General features: G+C 38.4%; 1 protein-coding gene across 1 annotated transcript in view; it reads right to left on the bottom strand.

Moving 5' to 3' along the window:
* Positions 1 to 15,252, bottom strand: part of CATSPERE (catsper channel auxiliary subunit epsilon) — a 199,859-nt gene that overhangs the window by 169,339 nt on the left and 15,268 nt on the right. The window contains exons 2-3 of the mRNA XM_047077101.1: positions 1,168 to 1,241; positions 559 to 628 (exon numbers count right to left, since the gene is read on the bottom strand). Coding sequence (XP_046933057.1) covers positions 559 to 628; positions 1,168 to 1,241 — 144 coding nt within the window. The remainder of the gene's footprint in view (positions 1 to 558; positions 629 to 1,167; positions 1,242 to 15,252) is intronic.

The raw sequence follows: 15,252 nt of genomic DNA, 5'->3' as shown, positions 1-15,252 counted from the left end.
TATCTATGGCAGTGGCTTTAGACACACTTGCGTGGGAATATCAGCTATGAATGCCTGGCCGGTACCTGTTACTAATTAGTAGAGAGCCGATGTTTTTGATGCTTAGCTTTTTCTTTTTTTTTTTTTGTAACCCAGAGAGGATTCAATATCATTCTTATGTATTTGCATTCACAAATGCTTTCTCGAATTGAAGAAAATATAGTAAAAACAAACTTACCAGAAATGGCTTTTAATCCAGGGAACTGTGATAAAAGTATATGATGTGAGACCCACTCATTGGGGAGTATTGTTACCAGGAAGGTGGTAACTGAGGCTTTCACATACTTATTGACAAAAAGGCTAAGGTAAAATCACATACCATTTCATAACATCATTTTCTATGAGATATATCTGGAAGTTAATGCCATATTGATAATAATTTAAAAATACCTCTTATCTATGATTAACACATACTATTTAAAACAGATTAAGTTAGGTTGAAAGCTCAAAATATGGGAAATAAAGTGTAACAGAGATAATTACTCAAGATTTAATAAGTTATCATTAAAATCAACTCACTGGGCCCACAACAATTGGTCTTATAGTATGAACACCAGGAGAAGAACAACGCAGCTCTGTCCTCGGTGAGCTAGTATTTAAAAAGAACAGAAAGATAAATAAGCATACAAGGTTAGGAAAAATTCCCTACTTTTTAAGCCTAAAAACATTAATTGTATGCTAATAAGAAAAATAAAACATACAGCATATTTTACTTTTATATTATTTTCTTTAAAAAAATTTTTTTAATGTTTATTCATTTTTGAGAGACAGCGAGAGACAGAGAGAGAGAGAGAGAGAGAGAGAGAGAGAGGTTGAGCAGAGAAAGAGGGAGACACAGAATCCGAAGCAGGCTCCAGGCTCTGAGCTGTCAGCACAGAGCCCAGTGCGGGGCTCAAACCCATGAACCTTGAGATCATGACCTGAGCCGAAGTTGGATGCTTAACGGACTGAGTCACCCAGGCACCCCATATCCTATTTTCAAAGAGATCTTGTCTTTCTTCTCACACCTATTTAATGGGAAGAAATTTACATTCAATCACTGCCTTAAATCTGACTGTCCGCACTATATGAATAGTTTTTTATGGGTAAATACACACATTATATTGACATCAGCAGCAAAAATCTTACCTTTTATTTTTCACTGAACAAGTTCCTGGCACACTCCACTCAAGAAATGATGTTCCTTCATACTCTAACGTAATCTAAAAAAAGAAGGTACAATAGTTCAAACAAAAGGTCTGCCCCAGAATTTTTACCTCAGTATTCAGAGGCAGGGTTGAATTTTCTGTGTCCTTATCATTGAAAGAAAGAATGACTAAACATTTTATTGCTTTAAAATTGTACAAAGTAATACGACAAAGAAAGGCAATGTAGCTTTTCCAAGACACTTCAGTAGTCTCCCTTAAAAACTCTAAGCTTCTTTGTGGAGTTGAGACGACAGGGAAGTAGGGGGACTGGGATTGCCCTGGTCCCTCAAACACAGCTGTATTGAGGAGAGATCACTTGGACCACCCAGGAAATGGATCTGCAGAGTGGCTGAAGGACCTCCAGGGGCAGAGAGAGGCAGCCGTGGTGGGATGGAGGTGCATGTACATGGAGTGGTGGAGAGAAAATGGCAGAGGCATGGAAGGGAGGGAGCCCTTTCTGTGCAGAGACAAAAGGGAGTGAAAGAGAGAGGGGTTGTAAAAGTCAGTACTCAGTTGGCACAAAAGGAAAACCTCTCCAGACCACAGATGGGGGAATGAGAAATACAGAGAGTGCCAGTTTCTATTTGGCAAACAGCCTTAGGAGCTGAAACTCGGAGGTTTCAAAAGTGCACGACTTTCGCCGACTTTCTCCGAAGCTAAGCCAGGAGCCGCTGGGTGCTCTTGTGGAGGAGGAACCTCCCCCTGGAGTGCATAGCCTGGTACACGGATCTCTGGGGGATACTGGAAAACAGTCCCCTTTCCAGAGTACTTTGGGAAAAGGGTTTATTGCCTCCCCAATGACAAAGACCCTGTAGGTGCCAGCCAAAGGCTTTTTGTTGTTTTTTTTTTTTAGTTTATTTATTTATTTTGAGACAGAGCACAAGCAGGGGAGGGGCGGGGGGGGGGGCGGGGGACAGAGGATCCGAAGCCGGGTCTGTGCTGACAGGAGACAGCCCAATGCGGGACTCAAGCGCAAGAACTGGAAGACCATGACCTGAGCCGAAGCCAGAAGCCCAACTGACTGAGCCACCCAGGCACCCGGTCTTTTATCAGCCTTGTATCAGCAGAGTGGAGTGGCTCTACATCAGAACAGGACCCATGCTGTGTGGGGTCCTTTAAGACATTGGGTTTTGAATCCCAGCTGGGCACCTAGAAGGTGCTGGAGAACCGTGAGGAACAGGTCAAGCTGAATGCCCTCGCTATCCTGTGAGGGCTGCCTGAACAGGGGTTTGAGACAACCTGGCGTGGGAAGGAGAGACTGGGGTGTCGCCAGTTTTCTCCCCATCGCCGACACAGTGGGGCTTCAGAGAGAAGCACAGAGGCCCCCAGTGGAGGCGGGACACTTACACCAAGCCCTGCCCCTGGTAACTGCACATCTACTGGAACAAGACTGACACTGAGCCGATGCAGCCAGCCTCTCCTCCAGACCAGGACAGCCACCTGTCCCTGGCACCAACAGACAACTGTTTGTTGCTGTTGTTACTGTTGTTGTTTGCCTGTCTGGTTGTCTTTTTCGTTTCTCTTTTCTTTTTTTCTTCTCTTCTCTTTTTCTTTTTACCCTCTTCCTTTTTTCTATTGGAATAAGGCTCATAGTTTCTGAATTGTTTGTGGTCAATTCTTAATATATATATATAGTCTGTTCAGGCATTTTTACTTTATTTTTTTAGATCTTTTCTATCTCTTTTCCTTCTTTATTTTCCTTTCTTTTTCTCTGGATTTAAGCCCTATAGTTTTTTGATTCTCTGTTTGGTCTTCTTTTCTCCCCTTTCATTTTTCTTTTCTTATGGGATCAGGCCTCCCCCCTACCTCTTCCCTTTTTTTCCATGGTTACTTCAACAAACAAATCAAAGCCCACCTGGTGGAAGGTCCAAACACTCCAGCACTACAAGCAAGGAGGACCTCTGCAGAGGACTGACCAGTGGGATAGAGCAGCCAAAACACAACAATAGAGTGCATGCAACATACGCCAAAAACACTTCCTGAAGTGCCAGGCCCTCAACAGTGAATGACCCCTTTTTAATATAGTAGTACTCGCAGGTGCAGACACATAACAAGCTACTAAAACATGCAAAAGACAGAAATTAGCCAAAATGATGAAACAGAAGAATTCTTCCCCAAAACAAAATTTGGGAAGAAATTACAGCCAGAGAATTGCTCAAAACAGATATTAGCAATATATCTGAACAAGAATTTAAAATAATAGTCATAAGACTAATAGATGGGCTTGAAAAAAGCATAGAAGACAACAGAGAATCTATTGCTGCAGAGATCAAAGACCTAAGGACTAGGCATGATGAATTAAGAAACGCTATAAATGAAATGCAAAATAAACTAGATACAGTGACAGCAAGGGTGGAAGAAGCAGAGGAGAGAGTAGGTGAAAGGGAAGATAAAATTATGGAAAATGATGCTGAAAAAAAAGAGGGAAAGGAAATTACTAGATCACGAGGGGAGAATTAGAGAGCTAAATGATTGTGAAATGAAACAAGATGCATCACATAGGAGTTCCAGAAGAAGAAAAGCAAGAGAAAGGGGTGGAAGGTTTATCTGAACAAATTATAGCTGAGAACTTCCCTAATCTGGGGAAGGAAACAGGCATCCATGTCCCAGAGGCACAGAGAACTCCCTTCAAAATCAACAAAAACAGGTCAACACCATGACGTAGCATAGTGAAACTGGCAAAATACAAAGATAAAGAGAGAATTCTGAAAGCAGCCAGGGACAGAAGGTCCTTAGCTTACAAGGTAATACACAAGGTTGGTAGCAGACCTGTCTACTGAACCTTGGCAGGCCAGAAGGGAGTGAACAGGAAAAATATGTAGTCAAGAATCCTTTATCCAGCAAGGCTCTCATTCAGAACAGAAGGAGAGATAAAGACTTTCCCAGACAAACAAAAACTAAAGGAGTTTGTGACCACTAAACTAGCCCTGTAAGAGATCCTAAGGGGGACTCTGTGAGTGGAAAGCAGCAAAGACTACAAAGAACCAGAGACATCACAACAAACATGAAATCTACAGATAGCACAATGGCACTAAATCCATATCTTTCGATAATCACTTGGAATGTAAATGGACTAAATGCCCCAATCAGAAAACACAGGGTATCAGAATGGATAAAAAACCAAGATCCATCTATATTCTGCCTACCAGAGACTCATTTTAGACCAGAGGACACCTGAATATTGAAAGTGAGGGGGTGAGGAACCAGCAGTCATGCAAACAGATGTCAAAAGAAAGCCAGAGTAGCCATACTTATATCAAACAAACTAGATTTTAAAACAAACACTGTAACAAGAGATGAAGAAACATTATACCATAATTAAGGGGTCTATCCATCAAGAAGAGCTAACAATTGTAAATATTTATGCCCCCAATGTGAAACACCCAAATACATAAATCAGTTAATCACAAACATAAGCAAACTTTTGGGTAATAATACCATAATTGCATGAGACTTTAATACTCCACTTACAACAATGGAACAGATCATCTAGGCAGAAAATCAATAAGGAAACAATGGCTCTGAATGACACATAGGACCAAATGGGCTTAACAGATATATTCAGAACATTTCATCTTAAGCAGCAGAATATACATTCTTCTCGAGTACACATAGAACATTCTCCAAAACAGATCACATACTGGGTCAGAAAGTGCCCTCAGATAGGTACAAAAAGATTGAGATCATACCATGAATATTTTCAGATCACAATGCTATGAAACTTGAGATCAACCACAGGAAAAATTTTTGGAAAGCCTCCAAATACATGGAGGTTAAAGAACATCCTAATTAAGAATGAAGGAGCTAACTAGGAAATTAAAGAAGAAATTTAAAAATACATGGAAGCAAGTGAAAATGAAAATATGACAGTCCAAATCCTTTGGGATGCAGCAAAGACAGCCCTAAAAGTAAAATACATTGCAATTCAAGACTATCTCAAGAAGCAAGAAAGGTCCCACATACACAACCTAACCTTACACTTAAAGAAGCTAGAAAAGGAGCAACAAATAAAGCCCAAAGCCAGCAGAAGAGGGGAAATAATAAATATTAGAGCAGAAATAAACAATGTAGAGTCACAACAAACAAAAAAACAAACAGTAGAACAGATCAATGAATGTTTTTTGAAAGAATAAACAAAAATGATAAACCTCTAGCCAGACTTCTCAAAAGAAAAGACAGGGGACCGAAATAGATGAAATCATGAATGAAAGAGGAGAGATCACAACCAACACCACAGAAATACAAACAATTAGAAGACAATACTATGAAAAATTATGTGCCAATAAGCTGGAAAATCTAGAAGAAATGGACAAACTCCTAGACACTCACACACTACCAAGACTCAAATGGGAAGAAATAGAAAATTTGAACAGACCCATAACCAGCAAAGAAATTGAATCGGTTATCAAAAATCTCCCCCAAAATGAGTCCTGGCCAGAATGGCTTCCCAGGAGAATTCTACCAGACAATTAAGGCAGAGTTAATACCCATTCTTCTCAAACTGTTCTAACAAATAGAAATAGAAGGAAAGCTTCCAGACTCATTCTATGAAGCCAGCATTACCTCGATTCCCAAAACAGACAGACTCCACTAAAAAGGAGAATCACAGGCCAGTATCCCTGATGAACCTGGATGCAAAAATTCTCAACAAATACTAGCAAACTGAATTCAACAGTACATTAAAAGAATTATTCACCATGATCAAGTGGGATTCATTCCTGGGCTACAGGGCTGGTTCAATATTCACAAATCAGTCAACATGATAGACCACATTAATAGAAGAAAAGATAATATGAACCATACGATCCTGTCAACAGATGCAGAAAAAGCTTTTGACAAAATACAGCATCGTTTGTTGATAAAAACCCTCAAGAAAGTCGGGATAGAAGAAACACACCTTAACATTATAAAAGCCACATATGAAAGGCCCACAGCTAATATAATCTTCAGTGGAGAAAACCTGAGAGCTTTCCCCCGAAGATCAGAAATATGAGAGGGATGTCCACTCTTGCCACTGTTGTTCAACGTAGTGTTGGAAGTCCTAGCCTCAGCAGACGACAAAACGAGATAAAAGTCATCCAAATTGGCAAAGAAGAAGTCAAACTTTCACTCTTTGCAGATGACACGGTACTCTACCTGGAAAATCTGAAAGACTCCACCAAAAAACTGCTGGAGCTGATATAGGAATTCACCAAAATCTCAGGATATAAAATCAATGTACAGGAATTGGTTGCATTTCTATACACCGATAATGGAGCAATAGAAAGAGATATCAAGGAATCAATCCCATTTATAATTGCACTAAAACCCATAAAATATCTAGGAATAAACCTAACCAAAGAAGTAAAAGATCTGTGTGCTGAAAACCACAGAAAGCTATGAAAGAAACTGAAGAAGACACAAAGAAATGGAAAAACATTCTGTGCTCATGGGTTGGAAAAACAAATATTGTTAAAATGCTGATACTACCCAAAGCAATCTATACATTCAATGCAATCCCAATCAAAGTTGCACTGGCATTCTTCTCAGAGCTAGAACAAACAATCCTAAAATTTGTGTGGAACCACAAAAGACCCTTAATAGCCCGAGTAATGTTGAGAAAGAAAACCAAAGCTGGAGGCATCACAACCCTGGACTTCAAGATGTATTACAAAGCTGTAATCATCAAGACAGTATGGTATTGGCACAAAAACAGACATATAGGTCCGTGGAATAGAATAGAGAGCTCAGAAATGGACCCTCAAATGTATGGCCAACTAATCTACAAAGCAGGAAAGAGTATCCAATGGAAAAAGACACTATCTTTAGCAAATGGTGCTGGGAGAACTGGACAACAACATGAAGGTGAATGAAACTAAATCACTTTCGGGGCGCCTGGGTGGCTCAGTCGGTTAAGCGGCCGACTTCGGCTCAGGTCACGATCTCGCGGTATGTGGGTTCGAGCCCCGCGTTGGGCTCTGTGCTGACTGCTCAGAGCCTGGAGCCTGTTTCAGATTCTGTGTCTCCCTCTCTCTCTGACCCTCCCCCGTTCATGCTCTGTCTCTCTCTGTCTCAAAAATAAATAAAGGTAGGGGCGCCTGGGTGGCGCAGTCGGTTGGGCGTCCGACTTCGGCCAGGTCATGATCTCGCGGTCCGTGAGTTCGAGCCCCGCGTCGGGCTCTGGGCTGATGGCTCAGAGCCTGGAGCCTGTTTCCGATTCTGTGTCTCCCTCTCTCTCTGCCCCTCCCCCGTTCATGCTCTGTCTCTCTCTGTCCCAAAAACAAATAAACGTTGAAAAAAAAAAATAAATAAATAAAGGTAAAAAAAAAAGAAACTAAATCACTTTCTTACACCATACACAAAAATAAATTCAAAGTGGATAAAAGACCTAAATGTGAGACAGGAAACCATCAAAATCCCACAGGAGAAAACAGGCACCAACCTCTTTGATCTCAGCCACAGCAACTTCTTACTTGACATGTCTCAGGAGGCAAGGGAAATAAAAGCAAAAATGAACTATTGGGACCTCATCAAGATAAAAAGCTTCTGCGCAGCAAAGGGGTGAAAAGATGTTCAACATCCCTCATCATCAGGGAAATACAAATCAAAACCACAGTGAGGTACCACCTCACATCAGTCAAAGTGGCCAAAATTAACAACTCACGAAACAACAAGGATGCGGAGAAAGGGGAACCCTTTTGCACTGTTGGTGGGAATGCGACCCAGTGCATCCACTCTGGAATACAGTATGGAGGTTCCTCAAAAAATTAAAAAATAGAACCAGCAATTGCACTACCAGAATTTATCCAAAGGATACAGGAGTGCTGATTCAAAGGGGTACATGCATCCAATGTTTATAGCAGTGCTATCAACAACAATAACCAAATTATGCAAAGAACCCAAATGTTCATCAACTGATGAATGGATGAAGAATGGAATACTGCCTGACGATGAGAAAGAATGAAATCCTGCCATTTGCAACAATGTGGATGGAACTGGAGGGTATTATGCTAAGCAAATTAAGTCAGAGAAAGACAGATATCATATGATTTCACTCATATGTGGAATTTGAAAAACTCAACAGATGAACATAGGGGAAGGGAAGGAAAAATAAGATAAACATAAAGGGAAGCAAACCATAAGAGACTCTTGAATACAGAGAACAATCTGAGGGTTGCTGGAGTGGGGGTTGGGGGTGGATTAAATGGGTGACGGGCATTAAGGAGGGCACTTTTCGGGATGAACACTGGGTGTCATACGTAAAAGATGAATCACTGGGTTTTACTCCTGAAGCCAAGTCTACACTGTATGTTAACTAACTTGAAAATAAATTAATAAAAGAACCCTATAAGATTCTTATTTTACTTCAAAAATAATCGGCGCACCTGGGTGGCTCAGTTGGTTGAGGGGCTAGCTTCGGCTTAGGTCATGGTCTTGTGGTTTGTGAGTTACAGCCCCGCATTGGGATCTCTGCTGTCAGCGCAGAGCCTGCTTGGGATTCTCTGTCCCCCTTTCTCTCTGCCCCTCCCCTGCTCTCTCTCCCTAAAAAATAAATAAACACTTAAATTATTAATAATAGGGGCACCTGGGTGGCTCAGTCAGTTAAGCATCTGACATTGGTTCAGGTCAGGATCTCACAGCTTGTGGGTTTGAGCCCCGCATTGGGCTCTGTGCTGACAGCTCCGAGCCTGGATTCTGCTTCAGATTCTGTGTCTCCCTCTCTCTCTGCCCCTCCCCTACTCAATTCTGTGCCTCTCTCTAAAAAATAAATAAGCATTAAAATTTTTTTAGTAAAATAATAATAATAATAATCATCTCTCAAGTGTCTGGCAGGTGACTGTACTCCAGCAGATTCTGAGGATAAAGAAAAATGGATGAGACAAGATCCTACACTTAAAAACAAGACACGGTGAATTCTGAGGTCCTACTATCCACGGATCACTGACTGTCACTATCACTTTCATCAGTCACATTTTCCTTATTTCTTTTTTTTTTCTGCTTCCCATTCTTTCATTTATAATTTCTTTCTTTCCTCTTTTGAAGGATACTGATTCACATCCTAATATCATCAGTCTCAGTCTCAACATTGGTCTACTTCAGCCAGCGTTGGGACATCATTTCACCTTTAGAGTAACAGTTTTATAATGTGTACACATTTCTTGTAGATATACGTGTGCAAAGAGTGTATCAGTGTCTTTGCTTGTAAAAAGGGGATTATGATACCAACTATGTCATAAGTTTGAAATGATAGGATCAGTGACAGTGTGTAAGAAAAAAGAGAAAAAAATCACCAGAAGATATAACATAACCCTGAAATACGTAAAGAAAAAAATGTTTAAATTTTAGTTGACACACAACGTTACATTAGTTTCAGGTATACAGCATAGCAATTCCACAAGGTCTTACATTAATGCTCCATTCACCACAAGTGTAGCCACCATCTGTCTCCATATACTGCTATTACAATATCATTGACAAAGTCCTTATGCTGTGTCTCATTCCTCTGACTCATTCATTTCATAACTAGAAGCCTGTGTCTCCCACTCCCCTGTACTCATTTTGCCCGACCTGCCACCCTTCCCTCTGGCAACCATAATTTTGTCTTATGTATTTATAGGTCTGATTCTGTGTTTTGTTTATTCTTTGTTGTTGCTGTCGTTGTTTCTTGAGATTCTACATATGACTGAAACCCTATGACTTATTTCTCAATCTGACTTATTTCACTTTAACACACCTTCTAGGCCCACCCATGTTGTTTCAAATGGCATGATCTCATCCTTTTGTGTGACTGTGTAATATTCCTGTGTGTGTGTGTGTGTTTGTGTGTGTGTATGTGTGTGTGTGTGTGTGTGTTCCTTATCCATTCATCTACTGATAAGCAATCTTCATTATCCATTGATCTATTGATAGATACTTAGGTTGCTTCTGTATCTTAGCTGTTGTAAATAATGCTTCAATAAACATAGGGATGCATACATCTTTTTGAATTAGTGTTTTCATTTTCTTTGGATAAATACCCAGTAGTAGAATTATTGGATCATATGGTATTTCTGTTTTTAATTTTTTAAAGTATCTCTATACTCTTTTCCATAGTGGCTGAACCAGTTTGCATTCCCACCAACAGTACACAAGGGTTCCTATTTCTATACATTCTCACCCACCTTTGTTGTTTGTTGTGTTTTTTATTTTAGCCATTCTGACAGGTGTGAGGTGATATCTCATCGTGGTTTTGATTTGCATTTCCCTGATGATGAGTGATGTTGAACATCTTTTCACATCTCTGTTGGCCATCTGTAGGTCTTTGGGAAAAAAGTCTATTCAGGTCTTCTGCCCATTTTTAGATTGGATTGTGTGTGTGTGTGTGTGTGTGTGTGTGTGTGTGTGTGTGTGTGTGTGTATGTATTGAGTTGTATAAGCTCTTTATAGGTTTTGGATATTAACCCCTTATCAGATATATCTTTTGCAAATATCTTCTCTCATTTAGTAGGTTGTCTTTTTGTTTTGTTGATGGTTTTCTGTGCTGTGCAAAGGCTTTGTATTCTGATAGAGTTCCCATAGTTTATTTTTGCTTTTGTTTTCCTTACCTTAGGAGACATATCTAGAAAAATGTTGCTGTGGCTGATGTCAGAGACATTACTGCCTGTGATCTCTTCTAGAATTTTTATGGTTTTAGGTCCCACATTTAGGTCTCTAATCCATTATGAGCTTATTTTTATATGTGGTATAAGAAAGTGGTCCCATTTCATTCTTCTGCATGTTGCTGCCCAGTTTTCCCAGCACCATTTGTTGAAGACACTGCCTTTTCCCCACTGTGTAATCTTGCCTCCTTTGTCATAGATTAATTGGTTTATTCCTGGGCTTTCTATTCTGTTCCATTGATCTTTATGTCTATTTTTTGTGCCAGTACCATACTGTTTTGATTACTACAGCTTTGTAGTGTAGCTTGATATCTGGGATTGTAATACCTCCAGTTTTGTTCTTTCTCAACATCACTTTGGCTACTTGGGGTCTTTTGTAGTTCTATACAAATTTTAGTATTATTTGTTCTAGTTTTGTGAAAAATGGTGTTGGCATTTGATAGAGATTGCCTTAAACCTGTAGATTATATAAAGCAAAATTTGATAGAATTACTAGGAAAAAAATTAAAAGTCACAAATACTGTGGTATATTTTTGATACACTTTTCTCAAACTACAGATAAACCTGTAAAAGATACACACACACACACACACACACACACACACACACACACACACTTCCTAAAATTTACCAATATAAAACATATTCTTTCCAATCTTACATAGAACATTTAATCAAAATTGACCTTATTTACAAAATTAGTCTTAGCCAATCTCAAAGAATTGTTATCACACATACTATGCTTTTGATATTAATGAAATAAAATTAGAATTTCTCATAAAGGTAGAAGAAAATCTTAGGATACATATAATTCTTTAAATAGAAAGCCCAAACTTTACTTCTGAGTGATTCATGGAGCAAAGGAGGAATCACAAAGGAAATTACAAAATATGTATAAATAAACAATAAAAGCATTCAATGTTATCAAAATGTAGCATATAGTATAAATAACTCCTAAAATGAAATTTATATCCTTCAATATATACAAAAGAAATAAGGTAGTTTGAAAGTGAATAAACTCTGTTTTCAGTAGAAGATGCTAATAAAATAACAACAGAGAAAACCCAAAATAGTAGAAGGAAGGCTATTTAAAAAGAGGAAAAAAGAAGAGTTTAAAAAAGAAAACAAATTGTGAAGGGTTAGTGGTGATGTAGTTTTTCAATCTACCCAAATTTCCTTATAAGCAGAGAGAGAACAATTAGGATAGTACCAACAAAACAAACAACACTGGACAATGCCAATAATAAAACTTGGTGACAAAGTATCTGTCAAAATCCCCAAATATAAGTGGGTTGGAACAAACCAGCTAAAACAACCAGACTCACATGTATGAGCATAAGGAAGCAAAAGAAAGCAAATATGGTAGACCTTAGAAGGGAAGAACCACCTAAATCAGTGATAGGTATTCAGTGGAAACCACGGCAGGACATTTCGAGGATAGCAACTCTAACCAGAGGGGTTGTCGCACTTTCCATTTCTAAGTAAGTCCATGAAGTCCATGATAATGTCTGAAAGAGCAGGAGAAGCTAGGACCTACAAACCCTAAACCAAGGACCCAAAGATACCTTCTAGGACAAGGATCTGTAATGAAAAATACAGGGAAAAGAATCCCAATAGAGTTGGAAAGGGACAATAAAGACAAAGGAAAGAGAAGCTACAGATAAATGAGAGAGGGAAATAGAATCTGGAGATCTCAGAAAGTATTAGCCTCATTTTTTGGATACTTTACAAAACAACAGAAGAGGTAACTCTACAGCCATGAAGTTAGAAAAGTTATTTTGACCCACCCTCCTTAAAGATCAGGAAAATTAATTTCATGTAAAAAAAAAAAAGCAACAGAAAAAGGATCACAGTCTAATTTCACATAGTTATTACACGAAAAAGAAAATATGAAGCAGAATAACTGTAAGAACATACAGAATGTATAAATGAACGCTATAACTTAATATGAGTGTTAGCCTTATGTATCAACTTGGCTAGATTATAGTACACAGTTATTTAATCAAACCTAGGTTTATCTGTGAAGATATTTTATAGATGTGGCTTATATCTATAGTCAGTTGACTTTAAGTAAAAGAGAATGCCTTTAATAATGTGGATGGGGCCTCTTCCATCAGTTGGAAACCTTCAGAAAAAAATGGAGGTTTCCTGGAGAAGAAATTCTGCTTCAACACTGCAGCATTAACTCTTGACTGAATTTCCAGCTTGCTGGCCTGACCTAAAGATTTCAGAGTTGCAAGCTCCCACAGTCACAGGAGCCAGTTCCCTAAAATAAATCTCTTAATATAAGTATGTATAAATTCTAAAATGGTTCTGTTTCTCTGTGAGAACACTGGATGATACATCTACTATTTCAAAATGAGGCAAAATAAATAAGGAAATGATAGAAGTTATGAAAGAACAATATAAATCAGAATTTGAAATTCATAAATAAGCTAGAACTCAGGAAAAATATAGAAATAAAAGAAAAAGTCATTTCAGAAATAAACCAAATGTGTTTAGAGAAAACACAACTGTGAATAAGCAATAGATAAGGCCTTGAGATAAACAGCTTTTTAAGAACAAAAGAGAAAAAAAGTAATTCAAGAATAAGTGGCAAATATAAAAGATAGGCAAAGAAAATCCAATGTATGTATAATTGGGAGATCCTGAAGAAGAAAACCAAGATGTTTGGAACACAACAGTAACATCAACACTAACTCTAAGTCAAGAGTAATATGTGAAATAAAATAACTTGAAACAACATATTAAAAAGGCACAGCTCATATCTATGAAAAACAATTACGAATGATTTAAAAAATAAAAACAACCAGGAGCTATATTAATAAAAGCACTGGGCTTAAAAAGAAACAGTTTGGGGATTGTGACCAAAACAACAAGAACAACCAGAACAACAACCAACACACATATTATTCATAAAGGAAAGCAAATCATATTTTCACCAGATGTTTTGGAAGCAACACTTTATGTCAGAGACAACAAAGTAACAGAAATAAAACAGAAGCCAATGATTTTTATATCCAGATACACCAACTTTTAGATATCAAATCCATAAATAAGCTCTTATGACCATAAAGTAATTCAAGTAATATTACTCTTATGAGCCCTTCCTCAAGACTCTGCTAGAAGAAGAGCTTCATGCCATCGAAATGACTGCGGAGACATCAGCATAAGGACTGAGGCTAAGTATTACATAAGAAGTTTTTGCCGAACCATGTCTCTGCATGGTGGGTATAAAAAAAAGGATATAGTTGCTAATTCCTGTAATCTGACAGTGTATCAAAACATGAGGGGTGGGGGGGATTATGGTTAGCCCAGGTAATGGTGGCCACATAAGTTTGACTCTCTCCACACATTCCCAAAAAAACACACAGATCAACAAATAAAACCCAGAAAAGTCTACATTACAGCAAAGCAAGAAGACAAAGCGTACTATAAATGTCAAGTAGACCTGTAAGTAGAAAAACCAACTATCTTCAGCAGGGCTCTCACTCAAGCTCCTATCATAATCCATTGCGGAGAGTGAGGAGGCTTCTGGAACACTGCAGGGAAAAGACAGGAAACAAAAGGTTAAGACTGAATTCAAATCACCCACAGAGAGAGAAAGCACTCCCTAGGTGCAAAAATATAATAGGAAAAAGCCTCCTGGGAGACCACAGAACTATGAGGACAGGAATTAAAAGCACGTGAGACCCTCAGAAAGGTGTCACTTCAGGAGAGAAGATACAGGAAAGGGAAACACCCTTTGGAGAGTAAGTGGTGAAGGGAAGAATCAAGAGGGGAAGTTTAGGATCAGGTGAGTCAAAAAACCAAACCAAACAACCAAGAAAATGCAACAGTACCAACAAAAAGCCATCAGTTAAAGAAACTGCACTTTGCTACAATGAGAGAAGTTTATCTAGGAATGGTGCAAACCAACTTAGGCTGCCAAACTGTCCATAAAATTCAAAGGTGTAATCAGACTTTACCTATAAAAAGCTACTATAGGAGAATAGAAAATAAAAATAAAAACATTTCAGTTCATTAAATTCCCTTAAAAAAACAAACAAAGAGCAGAAGAAAACTGCAAACTGATATTTAACTGAATTAAATATCAAACAAGCATTTGGTGATAAGAGAAAGAAAAATCTTGAGTTATAAATTCATTGAGTAGGTGAATCACTATGTTGTACACCTGAAACTGAAATATAACACTATACTGGAATTGAAATAAAGTAAATTCATAAGCTAGGAACAGAAAATGAAACACAAATAGAAATAAGAGTTGACTAAACCAGCACATGAAATAGATGATGATAAGGGACATGAAGATTAAATTAAAAGTTACTGGTGGGAAATTATATGTGAATAAAAACTGAAAAAAAGGCATTGAAGAAAGGCAGAAAAACAACTAAGAGACTATAAGTGGA

The sequence above is a fragment of the Lynx rufus genome, unplaced genomic scaffold (genome assembly GCF_022079265.1).
Source record: "Lynx rufus isolate CCGP_SWC_20201006 ecotype Redwood Valley unplaced genomic scaffold, mLynRuf1.p SCAF_15, whole genome shotgun sequence".
Taxonomy (NCBI): domain Eukaryota; kingdom Metazoa; phylum Chordata; class Mammalia; order Carnivora; family Felidae; genus Lynx; species Lynx rufus.
This window is presented reverse-complemented; position numbering and strand designations above follow the sequence as displayed.